This window comes from Zingiber officinale, chromosome 2A, assembly GCF_018446385.1.
Source record: "Zingiber officinale cultivar Zhangliang chromosome 2A, Zo_v1.1, whole genome shotgun sequence".
In the NCBI taxonomy this organism is placed as follows: domain Eukaryota; kingdom Viridiplantae; phylum Streptophyta; class Magnoliopsida; order Zingiberales; family Zingiberaceae; genus Zingiber; species Zingiber officinale.
The window spans coordinates 159,575,497-159,600,842 of NC_055988.1; the positions used below are offsets into that span (position 1 = coordinate 159,575,497).

Here is a 25,346-nt window from a genome sequence, read left to right on the forward strand (position 1 = left end):
CTTTACTGATAAATATATTCAATCATAGACTTTAGTACTTTACTTCTATTAACACACTATCCTATGTTTCTAGGTGGATCCGCTTAGGCATCCAAAAGCGTGTTCTGTAGAAAAATTTGGGCAAAATCACGACACGTTGGTATTCTGCATAAAGCTTTAGTTTTTTATGATTAATAATATAATTGGATAATTAATTCTCTTAGCTGAATATATGGAAGGAGCCACTACCTTCACTGGTCTTTCCCTAATTTATCTATGTTTGGAGAAGTATTGTTGTATGAAGAACGTTGCTCATGAGCATGCAAAATTAATAGATTAATTAATTAACAAGGATGATTGGGAGATTAATTAAGTAATTAATTGAGGTTAGTTAATTAATCTAGGATTTAGTTGATGAAATTGGTTAAGAAATTTCAAAATGCATTAATTGATGATCTGAACTTAAATTCCAGATTTAGTAAACTAGAATTAATGTGTTAATTAACAAGTGGTTGATGAGATTTATTTGGTTAACCGATTAATTAAAGTGACCGATTAATTAATAAGATGATTAATGGATGGACTAATTAATAGGTAATAATTATGGTTATTTGATTAATGAGTAATGACTGATAATTAAGATTGTGGATCTGTTTAAAGAAATAATTAATCAATTTAATTGATTAGTAATTGATATTAATTAGTCTACTTAGTAAATTAGATAACTAATTAGGTTAAGAATTTAGATTGTAGGTTTGAAAATTAGTCTATCTGGTTAATTTAGTTAATTAAGTTGATAATTAATTTAAATTACTAATCATATTAAAGGATTCAAAAAGGAGGCAGCGAGTAGGGAGTCCAGCTTAAAATATACCGAAATTCTTACAAAAATAAAAGAGCTTTGGGAATCTAGCTTAAGAAAGGTCCGATGAATCTTACCAAAGCAAAGGAGTTTGGAAATCCGACTTAAGAAGGATCTGGTGAACTTGACCAAATCAAAAGGAGTTTGGGAATCTGACTTAAGAAAGGTCCGGTGAACCTTACCAAAGCAAAGAGATTTGGGAATCTGGCTTAAGAAGAGTCCGGTGAACCTTACCAACCTCGTACTAGGAAAAAGTTTGGCCAAACGATCGGAGATTAAGGTATAAAAGAGTTACACTTGATGATATGAATTCTTGTAATTTATGAATCTTACAAGTAAAATAAAAGATAACAAAAGATAAAATTGAATGTTAATTTAGGGTAGTTTGGAGGTTCATGAAATTGAAGTAAGAGGTTATTCTCCGTTATTATTTAACATGGTAATTTATTAAATATTTCTTTTAAATGGGAATTGATGTTATTTATATAAAGGTTAAACTGTTGTATTTTTAGGGGGCGTTTGGTTAAATGATGAGAATCACTATGGGTATGAGTTTGATAGTAGGGTGGAATGAGAATAGGAATGGAAATAAAACCCATCAAGTTATATGGGTTTGGTTGATTCCCACAAATCTAGTAATCATTCCCAAACCCACAATCCAAACACTATATTTTACTATCATTCAATTTCCTCATTCCCAAACCCATCAACCAAACACCCCCTTAGACTCACTAGATCCATGTAGTGCAGACAATGAGGAGACGGAGGGGCATAATGGATGAGCCTTCATGTACCTGGTAGTGCACACCCGAGGACTTCTTTCATTAGTCTATTTTTCTACTTGCATTAAGTTGTTGGGTCCTCTAGTCGGATATAAGTTATCTGTTTTGATAGTTGGTTGAGTTCATCTCACTAATTAGTTGCATTCTATATTATTTTGAAGATTTTATTCACTAATATGATGTTTAAACTTAGATTGTTTTGGTTTCAAATTGAACCAGTTTGTAATGCATTATCATTTGGAGTTGATTTATTTAATTTGAGTCTCTTAAATATTAGTATTGTGAGGTTCGTGATATATATATATATATATATATATATATATATATCTATATATATATATATATTCAATCTCAATTTAGAATATTAGTACATTGGTGACCAGAATAGATCCTCTGTCCCAAAAATAGCATGTCCCCGTGTCCCCTCGCCGATCGGACAGTTATAACATTTCCATGATGTGCACTACATCCTTGAGATATGATTTACTCTGTCCGATTAGTGAGGGGACACGGAGACACACCATTTTCGGGATAGAGAATCTCATCTCATTGGTGACTAGGGATGACAATGGGTTGGGTTCGGATCGGATTCTATATCCTCCGTCCCCATACCCATCGGGTATAAGATCTTCGATGGATATACCCATACCCATTAAATGATCGGATATCTTCTATAGTTATAATTTTTCTTCTTTCTATCCAACAATTATCATTCAACAAAAATATATTAAAATTAACAACTTATTAAATATATATATATATATATATATATATAATTAAAAAAATAGATTAAACATCTATATAGTCTCCTCCTAATATCAACAAAAATAGTAAGTTGATTTTGGAAAAAAGAAAATTTTCTTTAACATATCTATATATATTATTTAATTGGGTATTCAGGTCGGGTATTAGGTATTGATAGTCCCTCCATACCTTCCTTCATTCGGGTCGGATGTCGGATCCTCTATCGAGTTAGGATGAAATTGTCATCCCTATTGATGACATTTTCATAGGGGTCTAAAAATAGCTTAAAATGAGTTTTGAATTGCACGTGGTGTCAAATAAATTGATGTAATGGGAGCATTTATGTTTGAGTTTTGCAAATACAATTGACTTGGATTAAAACTAAGGATTTAGGGTTATGTTTCATTGAATCATTTAGCTAGTCTTTAGAAAAATATCTAACTTGGGAATTTGAAAGCTTTTTGATGAAATAATTTTACCAACTAAATTAGGTAAATGTAAATTTTAAAATTATCAAAGATTATATAGTTTCTAATGTATTTTAGAAATCAGCATAGTTGAGACAAGATTTAGGTATATTTAATTGGACCATCTAGATAGTCGACTGAAAAAAGTGCAAAATATTCAAAATTAACATATTCAATATTTTTTGAGATTATGTTAACTTGGATATTCATGATGAATCCATCTAGAGATTTTGAGTACAAGTTAATGATCATGTTAGACGCATGAGACTAATAATAGGAAAATTATTAATGTGTCTTGTCAATGTGTGTCAAAGAGGGAAAGATTGGAAAGGGTCAAGTTTAAAACCTATCTTCCATTGATGGATGATTTGGAAAATTCCTAATTCTAGGGGGAGCATATATGTAGGGGGAAGATAGTTTTAGGTTCCATTTCATTTATTGGTATTGGTTTTTTCTAATTTAAATGAATTGTCATTATTAGTGTAATCATGCTCTGAGTGGTCAAGTTCAACATTGAATTTTGATATTTGTACAAAAGATTTACATTAGGCCATGCCGATATATGTGTTTGAATTGTGCAAAGACTTGATAGAACACACATGCAAACTGGAGAGCTCGTGACTTGAATGGGTGAGCATGGATAATGGCAGCATGGCCAAGGCAACATACTGAGTGACTTGGAGATCAATAGGAAATTAGAGAAGGGTGTATGAGATAACTAAGGGACCGCAAGATAAGAAGAATTGAGGTGGTGTTGGAGTAGCTCATGGAGCATGACTTAATACTTGATAGCTTGGTGGATTGAGATTTGTTAGAAATCATAGAAGGATGGTATGTGACATTCAAGGGACCACAGGATGAGGAAAATTGACAACAATTGGAGAGAAGGCAAACGATGAGAGAGTCAAGGTTGTATGAAGGATGACACATGAGATCTAAGGACGCGCCACGGGTGGTGAAGTCAAGCTGTGGAAGATTAGCTTTGATTGTGAGTTATGAGAATTAAGAAATTTATACTATTGAGAGAAAGTAGTCTTTGGCATAGGCGAGCTCAATTATAGGATGATTATAATTGAATTTCAAATTGACTAGAATTGAGTCCAATCAATTAGTCAGCTGATACAGGAGTTGACTTGGATGATCAAGCAATGAACAAAGTGTTTTTTCCCATTCACTTACATTTTAAATATTGACTTTATATCTTTTGATTTGTTTGTTTTTGTCTAATTACTATGATATATGTTAGTGCAATCAATTTTCATGATTTTGATATTTGACAATGTACCTAAATTTAGTCAGTTTGATCAAGAGATGATCCAAACAGGATTTGATGTTTAGAAGAGAGAAGTCTAGTCAGGACTGCCTAACTGGAGGTTAAGAAAGAGAAAGTCTTGATAAATGAAGTCAGGTAATGGAACTCCTAGTGAGTGAAGCTAGGTGGTGGAAATCTTAGTAAGTGAAGTTAGACAGTAAAAGTCCTAGCAAATGAAGTTAGACCCCAGTGAGTAAAGATAGGTGGTGAAATTCTTAGTGAGTGAAGTTAGGTGGTGAAATTCCTAGTGAGTGAAATTAGGTAGTAGAAAACTCTAGGGGAGGTAACCCTAGGTAATGGGAAGTCTTGGAAGAGTGACATCCAAACAAAAGGTAAGCCTAGTAGGTCAGGTAGACTTACCGATATAGGCTAGGTTGCTTGTTTGCATTTTGTATAGTTGTTTTGTAGGAACTTGTAGATGGAAGCAAAACAGAAAGCAGACAAATGTAAATGGGTGAACTAGACTTGACTCGGGTCGAATCGGACCCAAACCTGTTCAGTAGACCATTCAAATATAACTTCATCTAGATAAGAGTTGATCCAGATAAAGATCTGATCCAACTCTATAAAAGGAGACTAAGACTCTACGTTTAAGAAATGCATTCTTTATCCTCCTCTTCATCTCTGCGCTCAAACGAATGTGCTACTAAACTTTGCGACCAGGGAAGCTTCCGGAAGAGTGTGTTACGCTCAGGATTTCCAGATCGATCGTAATAATTCGTTTATATTTTCTATTTAGAAGTTATACTTATTTTTTATATCTTATTTAATTTGTACTTGCACTCTAAATTGCAGGACAGGTTTCTCCACTTTCAAAAATTTTTGAAAATGAGACTACTAGTGGGTGAGCGTCTCCGATGACTAAGTCTTAGATATATTGATCATAGGGATTGGGAACCAAATAAATTCCACATATTTTATTTATACATTCTGTTACGTATTAACTCTAATAAAATAAACACACAATAAAACAAAAAAAAACAACAAATCAATCAAGATTCATCCTCCTCTTTCGACCGTAGCTATCTACAATATAGCATTGCCATATACCATAATTAATGTGGCCTTGATTTGATTTGATTGTTGTCTTCACGGCCAGGGATATAAATAAATTAACAACAAACGCACGAAAAGAAAAAAAGAAATTAAAGACAAAAAATAAAACATTGAACCTGCTTCCGGAGCATATGGTTCGTCTTCTTCAAGTGCTCCAGCTCTTCCTCCAACCGCCTCACGTACGCCTGAACACAACACGATCAGCCACCAAAACCACAAGCTAACTTGTAAGATTTATTCGGCAGACGAAATTATTAGGAAAAAAGACAACTCACTTGCTTTCTCGCCCTGGACCGTGCCGCCGACTCTCGATTCTTTAGCATCCTCTTCTGCTTCCTCTCGTCCATGCACCGCTTCCCTACAGCCTTTGGCGCCTCGCTGGTGGCGCTCGACTCCATGAAGGAGTGATCCATCGCTTGCGGCGCCGCCTGCATGAGAAGCTGCTGGGCCTCGGCCAGCCCCGCCGAATCCAGAAGGCCCGCGCTGAGCATCGCCAAATTGTGCTGCTGCTGCTGGTTGGCGTGCAATTGGTACTGGAGCCACTGCTCCTGCTGCTGCTGCTGCCTCTGCACCACCTCCACCGGATCCACGCCCAAAAGCTTCGATGACGACGCCGCGGGGGCATTAAGGTTGATTCCGCCGGACCGGATCAGGAATTCGTCCAGCGCCGCCGATTCCCCGAATTCATGCACGATCATCTGCTGATCCGGCAGGTCCGACCATTTTCTCCTGTGCAGCATCGGCTGGTCGCCGGCTGCGCCCATCACCGACGTTAGGAGCTCATCTATGTTCATGTTGTGGTGCTCCGGCAGCGCTCCTTGGCCTCTGTCGGACGAAACCAACCCCATCCGTCGCCAAAACTCACAAGAATCTGAAACCACTAATCACTCATCATGATCGCACAGCTATTGGAATTCTCTCTAAAACAAAATATCAATGATGATAATAATAATAATTAATAATAACAACAACAACAAAAAAAAAAACAAATATCTCTCTATGTTGCTAAAAGGAGATCGCACCGGGCGGCGGGGGAATCGGGCGGTGGGCTTTTGCGTGCGGTGCAAAAGTGAACACCTAAATTAAAAGAAAAAAGAAAGAAGAAGAAGAAGGAGAAATTAGAAAATATCGCAACGAACTGCAGATGCAGATTTGTAGAGGAGAGAGGAAAGGAGTCAACGAGTGGGGCGATCATTGTGGTAGCGCGGGCGTTGCGTTATCGCTCCAACCTTCAACACAAGCTTTTAAACTATATCGTCACCAATCAAAAACAAAAACAAGAAAAAAAAACAAAAAATCTATCACAATTTCCAACATTTTGATTGTGTACAAAGTCAACTGCCTTTTAATTAGGCTCTAATTTTAGGGTTTCGGTTCTCCTGCTAAATGTATTCAAATTCGTGGGATAATTGATCGAGCTTTTGTTAAACTAATTAAGCTGCAGCTTGTTGGGATTATGAAAGCTTAATGGCCGCCATTTTTATTGTTTTTAGTAAATGCAGCATTCAATTGAAGGATTCTGATTGATTGAATTTTTGACGGATTCAATTACAGAAACCAGAATTCAGGAGCCTGACCAGATCAAACATTTTGCTGCCCTAGTTATTATTTACGCACTTTCTTTGTAGATTTTAGATTAATAATTTTTTATAATTAATTGCGCAGGAATGAAAATATGCTTAATTAGAAAGAATTAACGAGTCTAAATTAAATATTATTATTGCTTCATTTTAAAATGTGATTATGCATGGGGATTAAGTAATATAACTAAATGAGGGAATTAATCAATGAATGATAAGATTAGCACATATAAGGGGGAGGGAAGGGTAATCTATTTTTATAGTATCACCACTAAATAATACAATAATGATAGTATTTTATGATCAAATATTTATCATAATCATTATCCATAGATTTGTCTTCAAAAATGCTTATAGTGATAATTACATGCTTTTCATTGTGGTTAAATCCTCATCTTAGCAAATTGATCTCTTATCTATAATTTAGTTGTTAGTGCTAACTCCTTTTATTTATGCCGCTAAACTATATCATTTGGTTAATACATGGAGTATACGTTTGAATGGTTGAGTGATTATTTGGCTTAGATGTTGACTTATTACCTCAAGTGTAACCATCCGACAAGTGATTACGCAAGTGCTTACCTATGATATTAATTATTTCGCAAGTTAAGTCATTGTATAAAGTTAACTTATATAAAGAGCTTGTAGGTATTGAATTGTCTCGGTAAAGTCGAGGTAAATACTTTCCTTATGTGTTAGTCATTATTCCAAAGGCTAGTAGCCATCCGTAATTTACCTCCTCTATGTTGGTCTTGGGACGAGTTGGCGGGGGGTGTATTCGCCTTTTGCCACAATTGTAGATATTGAATTGATCATTTTTTTAGGTATTGAATTGAGTCTCCTCGAGACGGTACAGTAATTGAGGCATAGAGTATTGTCACATTAGGTCATGGGGTTAAAACTTGGGACATTCTAACATGTCTTCCTCTATGTCTTGACCATTGTATTAATGGTTAGTAGTCATCTATGATTTACTTTCTTCGTGTTGACCCAGAGATAGATTAACGATGGTGCTGAGATGAGCGAACTATCTATTGCCACATTGTAGGTATTGAATTGGAGACATGGATTTAGCTAAAAGGGAGCATTTGTGAGGATTTATATTATCGACTTGGAAGAATTATGAACAAGTGGCGCTGGAGTTTCGATGTGATGGATAAACAGGTTATTAAGTTGGAGTCTAAATTTTGTCAGACTTTTAAGCAAGATGACTTTATTACTGAGGAGATGAAAAAGAGAAACAACTCTTGATCACAAAAGTTCAGATACATTTTTGTTTTATGTATTTGTGTTGCTTTAAGTTCGTTAAATATTTGAATTCCTTTCATTGTGCAAAAGCGAAAATATGTATACCATACCAAAGATATTGTGTGACCATGATTGTGTTAGTGTAATTTAGTATTTTTCATGCTCAACTACTCAAACATTTCACTACAAGAATATTGCACTTTAGATAAGTTCCATATATTGCTAAAAACTGTCAATAAAATGTTGATTGTTAAAATTTTACGATGGATATTTCATCACTAATTTGTGTTTGTTGCTAAATTAACAACCGTCTTGAAAATGTACATTTTTATTAATAATTACATATCTTGTTCAATAGCAAAATGGGCAACAATTAATGATCAAACTATTGTAAATAAATTGTCTATCGTTAATACACTACACGAAAACCATCGGCTGGCGATAGACAATTCCGTAATTAATCGATCACTAAGGTGGTGTTTGGTTTAGAAGTTTGAGAATGAGGGAATGGATTCATTCCCAAACCTTGTGTTTAGTTGATGAGAATAAAATCAAGATTTTGGGATGAAACCCAAAAACTTGGGTATGGATGAAACTCACCCCCTCCCTTAGGTTTTGATGAAATGGGAATAAGAATTAAATTTTGGACGAAAATACCCTTAATATATTTGTTCAATTTTTCTTTCATTTCACTCTCTCTCCTTGTACTCTCTTATCATACTTTCTCTCTCTCCTCACTCTATCATCACATTTTCTCTCTCAACACACTTTCTTTCTCCTCATACATTTTTTACCATTTTCTTTCTGTATTCTCTCTCATCACACACTCTCTTCATTCTCTCCTCATTTTTTCATCGTACTTTCTCTCTCATCATTCTTTCTCTCTCCTCAATCTCTCTTACCATACTCTCTCTCAATATTTTATCTCATCACACACTTTCTTCATTCTCTCCTCATTTTTTCATCATACTTTCTCGCGCATCATTCTTTCTCTCTTCTCAATCTCTCTTAGGGGGTGCTTGGTTCACATAAGGGAATGTGAATGAGAATGAGATTGATAGAAGTGGGGAATGAGAATGGGGGGTTTCCCATTCCCCTCCTTTTGCTAGGGAATGGTTCATTCCCATGTTTGGGGTAATGAATCCGTGGGACCCACCACTAATCCTCTCAACCAAACATCCACTTTCAATCCCTTTCCCATTCCCCACTCTCATTCCCTCCAACCAAGCACCCCCTTACTATACTCTCTCTCAATATTTTATCTCATCACACTTTCTCTCTCTTCATTCTCTTCCATCATACTCTCTCTCTCTCATTCTCTCTCATCACACATTCTCTATCATTTTCTCTTTGTATTCTCTCTCATCACACACTCTCTCTCATTATTTTCTCTCTCTTCATTCTCTTCTTATTTTTTCATCATACTTTCTTTCTCCTCAATCTCTCTTACCATACTCTCTCTCCATATTTTCTCTCATAACCCTTTCTCACTCTTCATTCTCTTCCATCACACTCTTTCTCCTCATTTTCTCTCATCATACTTTCTCTCTCTTCATTTTTTCCCATCACACTTTCTCTCTCATCACATTTTCTCATCATACTTTCTCTCCTCAATCTCTCATTTTATCTGATCACACTTTCTCTCTCTTCATTTTCTCCCATCACTCTTTCTCTCTCAACATACTTTCTCTCTCATCATATTTGTTCTCTTCTCAATCTCTTCAATCACACTCTCTCTCCTCATTTTCTCTCATCACACTTTCCCTCTCTTCATTTTTTCCCATCACACTTTCCCTCTCTTCATTTTTTCCCATCACACTTTCCCTCTCTTCATTTTTTCTCATCACACTTTCTCTCTCATCATATGTTTATCTCACATTCAACTTTCTCTTCCATCTATTTTTTTCTCTTATTTTTCTCTAAGGGTTAAAAAGAAAATTTAGGTTCATTCCGATTGAAAATATTCAACTAACCAAATATTATTTTTAAGAATGATATCCAAACTCATACCCATTCCCATTCCATAATACTATGATACTCGTTCCCATTCCGATTCCTAGGAGAGAACCAAACGCCATCTAAATGAATTTAGCTACCAATTTAGTCCGTCGTTATAATTTCAGTTGTTAACGGAAATAGACCGAATTAAAATTTGCTTGCTAAAATTAGAGTTGGAAATTAATTTCGGTTGCTAAATTAGCGATAGAATTTTAATTTGATCGTTAATTTAGTGACAATAATTAATTTCCATTGCTAATTTTGAAATTTAATTTCGGACATTAATTTTAGCGATGAAATTTAATTTCGATAGCTAATTGAGAGATAAAAATTAAAATTATGTCGCTAATTTAATGACAATAATTAATTTCTCTAATTTTAGAATTTAATTTCGGACATTAATTTTAGCTATTAAATTTAATTTCGGTCTCTAATTGAGAGACAAAAATTAAAATTCCGTCTCTAATTTAGTGACAACAATTAATTTCCATTGCTAATTTTAGAATTTAATTTTTGACATTAATTTTAGATGAAATTTAATTTCAGTCACTAATTTAGAGACAAATCGTTGCTAATTTAGTGACAATAATTAATTTCCGTTGCTAATTTTAGAATTTAATTTCGGATGTTAATTTTAACGACGAAATTTAATTTCGGTTACTAATTTAACACAGAAATTAAAATTATGTCGTTAATTTTGTCACTATTTTAACATGATTTTTAGTATAATGCAATTACAATATTTATCTAAAAACCTGTACAAACAACACCAATAAAAATAATATTAATAACTATATCCAAATCTACAAAATTACAAAATCAACATCAATTAATTTAATAAGAACATTCAAACCATCAATTTGAAGAGTTCAAAAAATCAAAATGCAACCAAAAAACGAGACATGAATTCTTGCATTGACTGATTTATTGCCACCTCGACCCACGTGCTCTATTATCGCATGAACCCGTTCTTTCACCACTGTCTAACATCTTTTATGAAGAATCTTGGTCAGTCATGTATTGAGAATACTCCTTAGAAGATATCTTGATCGGTCATATATAGAGAATATCTCTTATGGAACATCCTGATCAATCGTAATCCCGACCGATAATATCTACAAAATGCATTTCTTAAAGTATCTCAGCCAATCTTTGCTTACCTAAGCATATATATAAAGAATAATAATATTCAATTACTTTGCCAATGATATTTTAGATTCTTGATCAGGTTAGTTTTCTTCCGACCCAGTCAACCTTTGTTAACCTAGTTTATGTGTTAGCCCTAATGTCCTATATCCGGTCGATACTTGTCTGTCTCGTCGTGTAATACTGAATTAGACTAGATGTCCTTTAAGCTCGACCAGACTCATATATGTTCAGACACCCACATGAAACCTCTCATTCAATCAGTTTTCGCTCAGCCGATCACATACTATTGACCAAATAGGACTAAATGCTCTAAAACCTGGCCGGACTCATATTCGTCCGAGCATACATATGGAACCTCTCGTTCAATCAACCTTCACTCGTCCGATCACATACTATTGACCAAATAGGGCTAAATGCCCTAAAACTTGGCCGAACTCATATTCATCCGGGTATACACATGGAACCTCTCATTCGATCAGTCTTCGCTCGGCTAATCATATACTATTAACCAATTAGGACTAAATGCCTGAAAGCCCGACCGAACTCATATTCGTCCGGGCATATGCATGACTCATACTTCTTTATATCACCCCCAACTGTCCTTCTACTCTAACTCTAACCACCCCATCATTCTTCCTACCTATTCACTATAACCCACATCACTAGCCTCCCCTTCAAATCTAATCGAAGGAGGTGTAGCCGACTGACTAGACCTAACTTTACTTTTATCCTTTTGATAAATATTGGCTCCTCTGAATATTTCATATCTACTACAGTGATCACGTGATACCCTCAGCATATATCTTATGGCCAAGTTAAATAGAGGCGTGATCCTAATTTCTGCAACATTAATCCTTTATTCTTTCTTGCTTTCTCTTCTTTCAAAGATTATTATTGATAGTTATGGATTCAAATCTTCCTCCTTGGGATCAAATATTGTCCGAGAAAGAAAGTCTTTGGCGGAGGCTATACGAGCCTTAGATTTTCATCACTCACCCCAAAGAGAGCTGGAAGTATGTTTGCTAGTGGCACAATCTCAAGTTTGGTTTGAAGTGACTTTGAGGAACAAAACCTATTTGGATTTAAAGCAAAAGACTGAAGAACTAGAGGATCCGAGAGCTCAACATGCTTCAGAAATAACTATTTTTGTTGGATTGAAAGCGCTAGAGAGGGGGGGGGGGGTGAATAGCGCTTGTGCCTTTCACTCGTTTCGGATTCGTAAAAACGTTTGAGTAAATGCAGCAGAATTAGAAAGAGAACAACACACGAACACAAGCTATTTACTTGGTTCGGAGCCTTGAGCGACTCCTACTCCAAGGCCCACGCTCGTTGAGCGTTTACGTTGGGCAACAACTATAATCTCGTAAAGTTCAGTACAAGTATGAAGTACAATGTTAAAATTAAAACAACAATTATACCGACAATGAAAAATAACAATCTTGAAGCTTCGGGTCGTCGGGGACTTGTCGTAGCTCAACCGGAATGTCTCGTTCGCAGGGTACTTGAAGAAGAATCGATTTGGAAGTTCTGAAGTGAAGTGCTATTCGAGATGTCTTTAAATAGCCTGCTTGAGGCGCCTCAAAGCCCCATTGAGGCGCCTCAAACATGGAGGCTTATCTCGCGTTTTGTGCTGCGATGATCTTCTCGTCAATGCCTCTTATCTGCCTAGAGGCGCCTTAATCACACTCTGAGGCGCCTCAAAGGAAGCATTCAAGGCGCCTCAGCCTCTATTCAAGGCGCCTCAAAACCTGCAGCATGCAACGTCTGCTCCTTTGCACCCGAGGCGCCTCCAAGCTCCATGGAGGTGCCTCGGACACTGTTCATCCAAGGCTTGATTTGCTCCTTTGTCCTTGCAAGACATGTTAGCCCACAAAACACACATATACCCTGTAAAACAAAGTTAGCACACATAAAATATGACAATAGAATATTTTGACAGTCTACGGACTGTCCGGTTCTGACTTCGGATTTCCTACCGGAGGTCGAACCGACGCCTACTGTTCCCTCTATGGGGAACGCGTCCTCACCTACTCCACTCAGGAGATTTACCTTTTGCCAGTTTGGTCCTCCAGACCGACTGGACTTTTGCTCAGCATCCTAAGCTTCCGGTCTTCATGTTAGTTGTCCGGTCCTCAACCCATCCAGACTTCTACCCGGTTCGCGACACCAGGATTTTAACCTAGAGTTACTGCCCCCTAGGATTTTTGCCCGAAGCTCCGACCCGCCAAGACTTTCCGCATAGGGTTACCACCCCCTAGGGTTTTTCCCTTGCCTAACCACAGCTAGGACTTTCCTGAAATACTCAATCATACACATTAGATAACAATTAAACTTAACTTTGAATCCCTTTGCCATTATCAAAACTTGAGTTTGATCGTCGGATGCTTCCCGCACCAACAATCTTCCCCTTTTTAATTATGGCAACCGAAATTCAAAGTTAAGAAAAAACATGCAATAATGATAAAATAAGCACAAGCATAAATAAAACATAGGCACATACAAAGCTCCCCCTTAATGGAAGCTCTCCCTTAACAAAAATTTTCTTTTTGTTTTGAATTTTCTTATATTCTCCCCCTTTGCCATATATCAAAATAAATAAGAGAGAAAAATGAGTATAGAAATAAACACTTAGCTTTTTTAAAATAAGTTTTCTTGTAAATGTTTAGCTAAGTTAGAAATTTTGCCATAAGTTTGGAATCACAATTTTTTCAAGGATTTTAAAATTTAAGTATGAGACGTAATTTTTAAAATTTTCAAATAATTTCCAAAGTATGCTTTTAAAAGATTTTTCAAAGCATTTTGAAAGATTTGAGTGAAAATTTTTTAAATAAGTTTTTGAACTAATTTTTCAAAAGATTTTAAAATAAGTTTTAGAAATTTTTCAAAGGATTTTAAAATAAATTTTAGAAATAATTTTTCAAAGGATTTAAAATGATTTTTAAAGAATTTTAAAATGATTTTTAAAGAATTTTAAATAATTTTTAAAAGATTTTTTTAAAGAATTTTCAAATAATTTTTAAAAGAATTTTCAAATATTTTTTTTAAAAATTTTCAAATAATTTTTAAAGGATCTTTAAATAATTTTTAAAGAATTTTCAAAATAATTTAAAGATAATTTTTAAAGGAATTTCCAAAAGATTTTTAAAAGATTTTTAAAATGATTTTTAAAGGATTTTTCAAATAATTTTTAAAGAATTTTTAAAAGAATTTTCAAAGAATTTTTAAAAGATTTTTGAAAGAATTTTAAAATAATTTTTAAAAGATTTTTGAAAGAATTTTCAAATAATTTTTAAAAGATTTTTCAAATAATTTTCAAAGAATTTTTCAAATAAGTTTTAAAGAATTTTTTGGATAAATGTTGATTGAGTTTAGTTGATTTTAATTAAATTTACTTAAATTTTAAACAATTTGTACTTATTTGAACCTAGATCCATCTCACTCGATTCTAAATTATCAATCAAGTAATCTTAAGTAATTTTGTGAGATGGTTATCTTTAATTTAGATTATTTCTAAGGATTAATTTATATTTGAGTTAAACTTAGGTTTTCCAATTAGTCAATTAAATATGTCTTTCCATGATTGATTCCCAGGTCAGGGCGAGACTCTAGGTCTTCTTAGGTATGAGATCATCCACCCCTTCCTAGACAGAATCACTCAAAGAAATATATATTTAATTTTCTTTTTGAAACTCCTAGATTCAACTAGCAAGTGTAAATTACGCCTAGATCCTTAAGCTATCCTAGTCTAAGCATGTATATTGCAAGGAAAATAAATAAAAAAGCATCAATCAATTTTATTTATTTATTGAGATAGTTTTTCTATTAGCTCCCCCTGGATCATAGCCTCGATATGGTCTATCAAGGAAATGGATCTGATCCTTAGGGATCCAATAGTGACCAGGTCCAACTTGATTAACTAAGTTTGACTTGGGGACCCATGCTTGAATTATGTTTCTATTATTTCTATTTACTAGAGATAGATATGATTTATACTTACTTTTGGTTTTGAATCCAAGTCCGGACTTGTTGTAAACGGCTCGCTGTTTTCCAAGAATCAGGTCCAAATTCTTGGAGCCCATGGTGAACCGTTCCAACGTGTCCTTGAGTTCTTTAATTTGAGTTTTCAAATTGGAGTTTTCTTCCTCAAGTTGTTCGACTTGAGTTGAGTTTCCAATTTGAACTGGCTCAGTTAAAAACTCAAGTCAGTCGCTTCCTTAAGGGTTGTTACCTCCTTTTGGAGCGACTTGACCCAAACGTTGGATTTAGCCAACTTTTTTAACAAGGTACTAATTCTTTCAATTCATCTAAATGAGTTTCGGCAAGTAGGACACTTACAGTGGGGTTCGGTCCTTCAGAAACGGATGCTGATCCGTGGCTTCGCTCGAACTCGGTTTCTGACTCGCTATCAGTTTCTGAATCAGTTTCGATAATGTTCGCTTACACTGGTAACGCGAGGAAGCTCGTCGATTCTTCTTCATCAGTCTCAGATTCATCTGATGACTTAAACCAAGTCACCTTCAGTACCTTCCTTCTTTTCTTCTTGTTTGGACAATCTGGCTTGTAGTGCCCCTTCTGGTTACAGCCGTAACAGGTGACTCCAGACTTGTCCTTCGTGTTTGTTTGAGTCACCTTTTTCGACTTGCATATCTTTCGTACGAGCTTTATCAGTTCAGAAACAACTTCGTCATCGTCCTCTACGTCTGATTCATCTTTGGACTTGGGTTTTGTTTTGCGCCTAGACGTCGGTTCGCGCGTTCTGCTGGTACCTGTAACCAAAGCAACACCTTTCTCGACCGGGCGTGCATTAGTCTGCTCATACAATTCTAATTCAGAAAAAAGTTCGTCTAATTTGATTGAAGAAAGGTCCTTAGAAACCTTGTAAGCATCAACCATGGATGCCCACAAGGTGTTCTTCGGAAAAGCGCTAAGCGCGTACCTTATTATGTCGCGGTTTTTGATTCTTTGGCCGATTGCGTGAAGGCCGTTTAGGAGGTCCTGGATGCGCGCATGGAGTTGGCTGGCCGTCTCACCTTCCTGCATTTTAATATTGTATAATTTATTTAAAATTAAATCGCGCTTACTTACTTTAGCATCGGAGGTGCCCTCGTGCATCTCGATTAGTTTGTTCTACAACTCTTTTGTACTTGAGAATGGTCCAACTCTGTTGAGTTCTTCTTTTGAAAGGCCGCATTGTAGTATGCAGGTTGCTTTGCATCAACTTCCACCTTCTTCATGATACTGGTGTCCCAGTTGATGCAGGAAACCAGTTCTCCGGTGTCGTCGCGTGGAAGTTCGAGACCGGTCTAGATGATAATCCACATCTCGACTTGCGTCTTGAGATGGTATTCCATCCGGTTCTTCCAATAAACAAAATCCTCGCTAAGAAGAGTGGCGGGTGGACTGTGCTAAAGCCTTCTTGGATAGCCATTTTAAACCTTGGACACAGAGAATACGAAAATAGAATATCCCAGGACTTGATCCTGGATTAATAGTGCGGTATGAAATTAAAAAAGAAAAGTGAGCTCGAGTGGTGTTGCACCAACTTCGAGCAAAAATCAATTCGAACGAAAAACTAGATCGGAATATAGTAATTATACTAATTCTGATCGACCCCGAAAAATTTGAAAACACAAGAAAAATTTGCTTGACTGGTGGTTGCACCAAATCGAGGCGACCCCGCTCTGATACCAATTGGTGGATCGAAAGTGCTAGAGGGGGGGGGGGGGTGAATAGAACTCGTGGCTTTCACTCGTTTCGGATTCGTAAAAACGTTCGAGTAAATGCAGCGGAATTAGAAAGAGAACAATACGCAAACACAAGCTATTTACTTGGTTCGGAGCCTTGAGCGACTCCTACTCCAAGGCCCACGCTCGTTGAGCGTTTACGTTGGGCAACAACTATAATCTCATAAAGTTCAGTACAAGTATGAAGTATAATGTTAAAATTAAAACAACAATTATACCGACGATGAAAAATAACAATCTTGAAGCTTCGGGTCGTCGGGGACTTGTCGTAGCTCAACCGGAATGTCTCGTTCGCAGCGTACTTGAAGAAGAATCGATTTGGAAGTTCTGAAGTGAAGTGCTATTCGAGATGTCTTTAAATAGCCTGCTTGAGGCGCCTCAAAGCCCCATTGAGGTGCCTCAAACATGGAGGCTTATCCCGCGTTTTGTGCTGCGATGATCTTCTCGTCAATGCCTCTTATCTGCCTAGAGGCGCCTTAATCACACTCTGAGGCGCCTCAAAGGAAGCATTCAAGGCGCCTCAGCCTCTATTCAAGGCGCCTCAAAACCTGCAGCGTGCAACGTCTGCTCCTTTGCATCCGAGGCGCCTCCAAGCTCCATGGAGGTGCCTCGGACACTGTTCATCCAAGGCTTGATTTGCTCCTTTGTCCTTGCAAGACATGTTAGCCCACAAAACACACATATACCCTATAAAACAAAGTTAGCACACATAAAATATGACAATAGAATATTCTGACAGTCTCTGGACTGTCCGGTTCTGACTTCGGATTTCCTACCAGAAACTCTAGGTCGAACCGACGCCTACTGTTCCCTCTACGGGGAACGCGTCCTCACCTACTCCACTCAGGAGATTTACTTTTTGCCAGTTTGGTCCTCCAGACCGACTGGACTTTTGCTCAGCGTCATAAGCTTCCGGACTTCATGCTGGATGTCCGGTCTTCGACCCATCCAGACTTCTACCCGGTTCGCGACATCAGGATTTTAACCTAGGGTTACCGCCCCCTAGGATTTTTGCCCGAAGCTCCGACCCGCCAAGACTTTCCGCATAGGGTTACCACCCCCTATGACCTAGGATTACCATCCCCTAGGGGTTTCCTCTTGCCTAACCACAGTTAGGACTTTCCTGAAACACTCAATTATACACATTAGATAACAATTAAACTTAACTTTGAATCCCTTTGCTATTATCAAAACTTGAGTTCGATCGTCGGATGCTTCCCGCACCAACAGTTTTGACCAAGAAAGTTCATGTAGACGGTTTATTGATATCGTAACAACAATAAGACTTGGACCAATAAAGAGCTAAGGTAAATATTTTGCAAGCTGAATTAGATTGAGTTATATCAGAGCTAGCTTCTTCACCACAAATCCAAGGTGAATCACACAAGCGCAAGAGGACAAGACAAACATCTCCTCTTTGTTTAGGCTGTCATTCTACTACCCGCCCATACTTCGGATGGGCAAAATAATCTGGTAGCTCTAGGAAGTACGACAAATAGAAAATTATTTACCCGCTATATCTTTTAATGTAAGGTTCATGGAAGTTTAAGAGTTCTGATTGTATAATTACTAATGACAATATAAAGTCCTATATTTATATCTAGTTATCTTGTTTACTTTACCAAGTATTTCTTAGTTCGTCCAAGTTTAATTTGGTTAACCCTACATCATGAACTCTTAATGCATACACATTTAATATATTATCATACTTAGAAAACTGAGCAACTTTTTTCAAAATCTTCTCATTGTTAATTGGTTCCTGACTAAAAAGAAAATGGTGAGAACATATAGCAACACAGTGTATTGGCGTCAGAATGATGTGGTTTATCACGTCTATTATAAATGCCCGTTTTATGGATGGGTGCCAAGTGGCACTGTTTCTTATTTTTTGAAACAAATTTTTACACTCACCCTCTATACAAATCACTAGTTTGTTTTTCTTGCCAAATCAGTGGTCTAATATACGCAAGCCATTTTGATCCAATGATGGCTAGCCATATCATAAAACTCTAAATACTCCTTAATTTCACCCCTTCATCTTCATCGTTTCGCTTTCCAGCAACTTCCTTCTTCCTTAGCTTCTCCGATTTCTCGCGCCCTCTTGCTTTCTTAAGCCCTCCTTCATTGCTCCTTCTCCTTGAAAACCAAGTAAGTTACTCGTCATTTAGTCATTTTTGTGCTTTATTATGGCGGAAGAATCATTCATCCCCTGGTATGTCCTTCACCAAAGCTGATAAAGTAGCCATCTGCCTTTGATATGAGATTCCTAAGGCTTATCGTCTTATCGTTCCCAATCAAGATGCTTATCCTCATATTCCCTCCGAGAACAACATTACTCTTTAAAGATCAACTAATAGCTGGTTTGTGATTTCCTATACCTTCTTTCTTTTAAGAGGTAAGCTAGTATTTCAACATTCCTTTACAGTAATTTGTCTCCAACGCCTTTCGTTACCTTTGTGGAATGCATATATTGTTTCATCTTTTCGATATCCCACTTACACCTCAGAATCTTTTTATATTTGTCTATCCTAAAAAATTGAAACCCGAGGTATTTCTCTTCCAATCCTGACCTAAAATGGTTTTCTTTACAGAAATGCCCATATCCAACAAAGGTTGGAAGTCACATTTCTTTTTTGTAAGATTTCTCGAACCAGCTCCTTGGTCTACTGCTTGGCAATCTTCTTTCCCCCCTCTTCCTGATATAAAGGAACTTCATCGGGATCCCACTTTTATTGATTACACCAATAGATTAGTCGGTCACCATTTTCTCATTCATAAATGGCTATGCCCAGATTTATTGTACCTGTTTGGCCTAAGTCTCGTTCAAGAGAAACTTCATTGTTCTTTCGGTGAGTTATGATGTCTTCACTATCCTTCTTTTACTAACTAAAATAATTTTTGTTTTATATAGTGGACACCATTTTTGAAGCCTTGGTGGATAGAAGGATTAGTTTGGAAGATGAGTCACTCTTGGCCAAAGAATAAGAGCTTCAAATGGAGTGTGGCCTACTCCCCACCATCTCCCCGGGCGAAAGATCTGGTAATCAAGAAACTATATCTAAGTTAACTGATGCCCCTAAGGAAGCAGAACTCACAGCTTTACTCCCCTTACTTGATGATGCTCCCTTCGAAATGGAGGCTACTCCTACAAGGAAACGCATGTTGGACCCCGTGAGTGTTTTGATGTGATCAACTAAGTTAGGTTATGTCCTGTTTGTTATTTAATCCTTGTGTCTAAGTGTGCAGGAACTTAGGAGCGCAGGAAGTCGAGCGGAAGATGCAGCTAGTGAAAAAAGCGACACGGGAAGAGAGCCGATGGGCTCGGTACGTCTGAAAGATGAAAGAGCTGCGGAAGAGTACACCGGTGGACGAGAAGAACGTGCGTGGCGTTCGAGGGACGAGAAGCTGGGTCGGAAGCCTGCTCGAGGAGAAGGCCTAAAATTGGGTTCAGGTGAGCCCTATTTCGGTTGGTCGAAATCACCCAAGCGATCGGAGCTTCAGAAGAAGAGGAAAAAGAGAAGCTGGAAGCTATTTATACCATGCAGGTTGAAGGCAGTATTTATACCATGCAGGTTGAAGACACCCTCAACATCATTGAGGGCACCCTCAACATTAAAGGCGCCTCCATCACCTTGAAGGCACCTCAGACCAGTCCGAGGCATGTTCAAGGGCATTGGAGGCGCCTCAGATCTAGTCTTCGCGATCGTTTACAACCGGATAGAGCTTTATCCAGTCAAACTGCTTGGAGGCGCCCTCAACCCTCTTGGAGGCGCCTTCAGGATAAAATTTCTAGGAGCTATATAAAGGCCCCTGGAGCTAGGAAATTAATCAATCAACTCTGTAATAACTTCCTAGCAACTTGTAAGAGCTTTTAGTGTGTAAAAGACTTCTCCGCCTTTAGAGAAGGAGACTTTTCTAGTGCGCTTTCCAACCGCCTTAGATTAACAACCTTCTTGGTTGTAACCAAGTCATAATTGCTAAGTCTTCTTTCTTTTATGTTATTCTGCTTTATTTTATTTTTTTATTATTGTTGCTATAATTTTAGAGTTGAAAGTTTGAGGAGGGTATTCTTTATTTGTAGGCAATTCACCTCTCCCTTCTTGCCGGCCCCGCTGCACCAACAAGTGGTATCAGAGCCCAACGACCTCAAAAGGACTAACCGCCGACTGAAGCATGAAGATCAAGATAATGGTCGAAATAAGCATTCATCCTCCGAAATTTGACGAAGACTTCGCTACATGGAAGCGAAGAATGGAGGTATTTTTTAAGACTGAGTTTGATATTCTTCTTATTATGAAATATGATTTTGTAGCCCCCAAAGACAAGGAAGAATACAACTGGATGAAGAAGGAGCAAGCCAATTTCTTGTCCAACGGAAAGGCGGAGTTCCACCTGCTCAGCGTCTTGCCACCCTAGGAGGTAAGTCGGATCGAAAGCTACGACTCCGCTAAAGACCTCTGGGAAAAATTCTTGGAGCTCTATGAAGGCACCTCAGAAGTAAAGTTAGCAAGGCGCGACATCCTTCGGACTCAGCTGACGAATCTCTGATGAACAACAACGAGAAGGTAGCGCAACTCCAGGTGAGAATTAAGGAGTTGATAACTCAACCGACCAATCTCGGAGAACCGGCAACGAACCGAGATTCTATCCGGTATGCGCTCAATGCTTTCCCAAGAACTCCAGAGTGAGCTTCCTTAGTAGATGCTTACTACATCTTTAAGGACTTTGAGGTAAGTACTTTAGAAAGTTTATTCTCTACATTTGAACTTCACGAATCAAGAATTGCAGAACCTAAAGAGAAGTTAAGTCTCAATGTTGCCCTACAAGCCGAGATGGACGATCCCGACTCTGAAGCGTCAATCGACGAAACTGAAGCGACATTATTGGTAAGGAAGCTGAATAAATTTGTTAAAACTAATAAATTTAGATTGCAGTCGAAGAAGTATCAACACAACAAAAGGACGATTCGATGCTACAACTGTAATGAAGAAGGGCACATTAAGGATGACACCTCCAAATTAAAGAAAAGGGACAAGGAGAAGTCTCGAAGACCGACGTCCTCTAAATGCAAGAGTCTGAAGGCTACATGAGACGAATCTTCATCCTTGGAATCTGAAGTCGAAGCCTTCTCAGGATTAGCACTGATGGCCAACCATCTTTTTGAAGAAACGAGCTCGGAGATGAGCATAGATGAAGGGGGAGGATCATCAGAAGAAGAAAGCTACGATGAAGGGGGAGCATCACCAAGTGAGGTAAGTAAGGTACGTGATCTAACCCCTATTCAGTCCTTTTAATTTATCAAAGTGCTTATGAAAGATCTAACAAAATTAGAAAAAGAAAATACTGAATTAAAATTAAACTTAGCAAAAGTATGCCCTCTAGAAATGTATGATAATTTGAAATTAGAATATGAAAACTTGAAAATTGAAATTGAAAAATTTAAAAATGATCATGCATGCCTAAATAAATTTCCAAAATCAAAAAATTAAAATTTATGAAAAATTGAATTGGTATATTAGAAAACACCAGGGTCAACTTAGAAAAGATCCCAAAAGTTATGTACCTCCTAAGTTCTTAAAAAATCCAGTACGAAGGAATCTATACTGGGTTCCAAAATCTTTGCTAGTTTGATTTTTTTTAAGTTAGAGCTTACAACGACAAAATTAAACATTAAAATTTCTTTATGAGGCTTTGTCTAAGGAAGTAGTTGTTGCTCCAATAACCAAGAAGCCCTAGTGTCTCGCCATGATCTGGAAGACAAAATATCGAAATAAAATGTTTAATTAACTTTCTGGTAAAAATATTAAAATTAGAATTAAATAATGCTTTAAAAAGTTTTTCAAACATCTTTTTTAAAATTCTTCAAAATTTTTTTTCTCTCTTAAGAAAATGTTTGTTACTTAAAAAAAAATTCTCAAATAACATTTTTTTAAGTTAAAATTCTTCTAAAGTTAGAAATATGTATTTATATTTTTCTCAAAAAATTGTCTTACCTAAGTTTTACTTAGAAAATTTTTAAAAAAGAATTTGTTTTCTTAGAAATCATTTTGAAAATGCTGCACTTGGATTTTAAAAATTATTTTTTTTACTTGAATTTTTTTTACTTGATATTTATTACCCCATTCTTTTTGCTGTGGTCAAAGGGGGAGAAAGATATGTACAAGTTTAGAGGGAATTTTTAATATTTTTTACTTAAAATTTGTTTTTAACTTGTGTTGCAAATTCTATTGCAATCCTTATGCTTGAACTGTTAGTTTAGTAATTTCTATAAATTAATGTTTGTCTATTTTGTTTCCTTAACTTAAACTTGAGTTGATGCACATCAAAAAGGAGGAGATTGTTGGACCCCATGGGTATTGTGATGTGATCAACCAAGTTAGGTTAGGTCATACTTGTTATTTGATCCCTGTGTCTAAGTGTGCAGGAACTTAGGAGCGCAAGAAGTCGAATGGAAGACGCAGCTAGCGAGAAGGACGACACGGGAAGGGAGCCGACGGGCTCGGTGCGCCCGAAGGATGAAAGAGCTGTGGAAGAGTACACCGGTGGACGAAAAGAACGTGCGCGGCGTTCGAGGAACGAGAAGCCGGGTCGGAAGCTTGCTTGAGGAGAAGGCCTGAAATTGGGTTCCGGTGAGCCCTATTTCGGTTGGTCAAAATCACGCAAGCGATCGGAGCTTCAGAAGAAGAGGAAAAAGAGAAGCTGGAAGCTATTTATACCATGCAGGTTGAAGGCAGTATTTATACCATGCAGGTTGAAGGCACCCTCAACATTGAAGGCGCCTCCATCACCTTGAAGGCACCTCAGACTAGTCCGAGGTGCCTTCAAGGGCATTAGAGGCGCCTCAGATCCAGTCTTTGTGATCGTTTGCAACCGGATAGAGCTTTATCTGGTCAAACTGCTTGGAGGCGCCCTCAACTCTCTTGGAGGTGCCTTCAACACTCGGGATAAGATTTCCAGGAGCTATATCAAAGCCCCTGGAGCTAGGAAATTAATCAATTAACTATGTAACAACTTCCTAGCAACTTGTAAGAGCTTTTAGTGTATAAAAGACTTCTCTGCATTCAGAGAAGGAGACTTTTCTAGTGCGCTTTCTAACCGCCTTGGATTAACAACCTTCTTGGTTGTAACCAAGTCAAAATCGCCGAGTCTTCTTTCTTTTCTGTTATTCTGCTTTATTTTATTTTTTTATTATTGTTGCTATAATTTTAGAGTTGAAAGTTTGAGGAGGGTATTCTTTATTTGCAGGCAATCCACCCTCCCCTCTTGCCGCCCCCGCTGCACCAACAACGTAAGGGGCGAAAATTAACATTAGCGCCCTCTCCCAAGAGACAAGCCCCTTCTGCTCTAGGAGATATCCCTGGTGTTTGCTAGGCTTTCAATCGACCGGTAATATACTAAAAATTTCCATAAGGCTAAATGTCTTTACCCTCGATCGGGCTTTGCCTGATCGAGCGCGTGTAGGCTCCTTGGTGCTCGTTCGACCTTCACTCGACCGGTAATATATTACGAGTTTTTATAAGGCTAAATGCCTTTACACCTGGTCGGGCTTTGCCTAACCGAGCGTGTGCAGGTACCTTGGTGCTCGCTCGGCCTTCGCTCGACTGATAATATACTACGAGCTTCTATAAGGTTAAGTGCTTTTATGCTCGGTCAGACTTTGCCTGACCGAGCGCGTGCAAACACATGGGTGCTCGCTCGACCTTCACTCGACCAGTAATATACTACAGGCTTTTGTAAGGCTAAATGCCTTTATGCTCGATCGGGATTTGCCTGACTGAGCGCGTGCAAGCACATGGGTGCTAGTTTGACCTTCATTCGGTCGGTAATATACTACAGGGTTTTGCAAGGCTAAATACCTTTACGATCAATTGAGCTTTGCCTGACCGAGAGCGTGCAAGCACATGGGTGTTCGCTCGGCCTTCACTCGGCCGGTAATATACTACGAGCTTTTATAAAGCTAAATGCTTTTACGCTCGATCGGACTTTGCTTGATGGAGCGCGTGCAAGCACATGGGTGCTCACTCGGCCTTCACTTGGCCGGTAATATACTACGAGCTTCTATAAGGCTAAGTGACTTTACGCTTGGTCAGACTTTGTCTAACCGAGCGCGTGCAAGTACCTTGGTGCTCGTTTGACTTTCGCTCGGCCAGTAATATACTACGAACTTCTTATAAGACTAAGTACCTTTACGCTCGATCGAGTTTTGCTTGACCAAGCACCCGCAAAATAGTCTTTTACTTAATCATTCATTATCTTATTAATTATATATTCCCCTGGCTATATACTTCTCTCATCCTTCTCAATCCTAAATCCTTTTTCATTAATCCGTATCACAATTATTTAAAAAAATCATCGTGTTAGTAGAAAATGATTTTTTAAAAACTGTTATTTTTTTTTAAAGAAAACAGGGTACGATTTTTAATAA

At 37.5% G+C, this 25,346-nt stretch overlaps 1 protein-coding gene across 1 annotated transcript; it reads right to left on the reverse strand.

The window, feature by feature from the left end:
• Positions 1-4,605: 4,605 nt before the first annotated feature.
• LOC122044182 (ABSCISIC ACID-INSENSITIVE 5-like protein 7) lies at positions 4,606-6,050 on the reverse strand. The gene is made up of 3 exons (XM_042604711.1): positions 5,478-6,050; positions 5,319-5,387; positions 4,606-4,638 (listed from the first exon to the last, which is right to left on the reverse strand). Exons 1-3 carry the CDS (start codon positions 6,048-6,050, stop codon positions 4,606-4,608), a joined length of 675 nt encoding a protein of 224 aa, XP_042460645.1.
• Between the last annotated feature and the right edge of the window lie 19,296 nt (positions 6,051-25,346).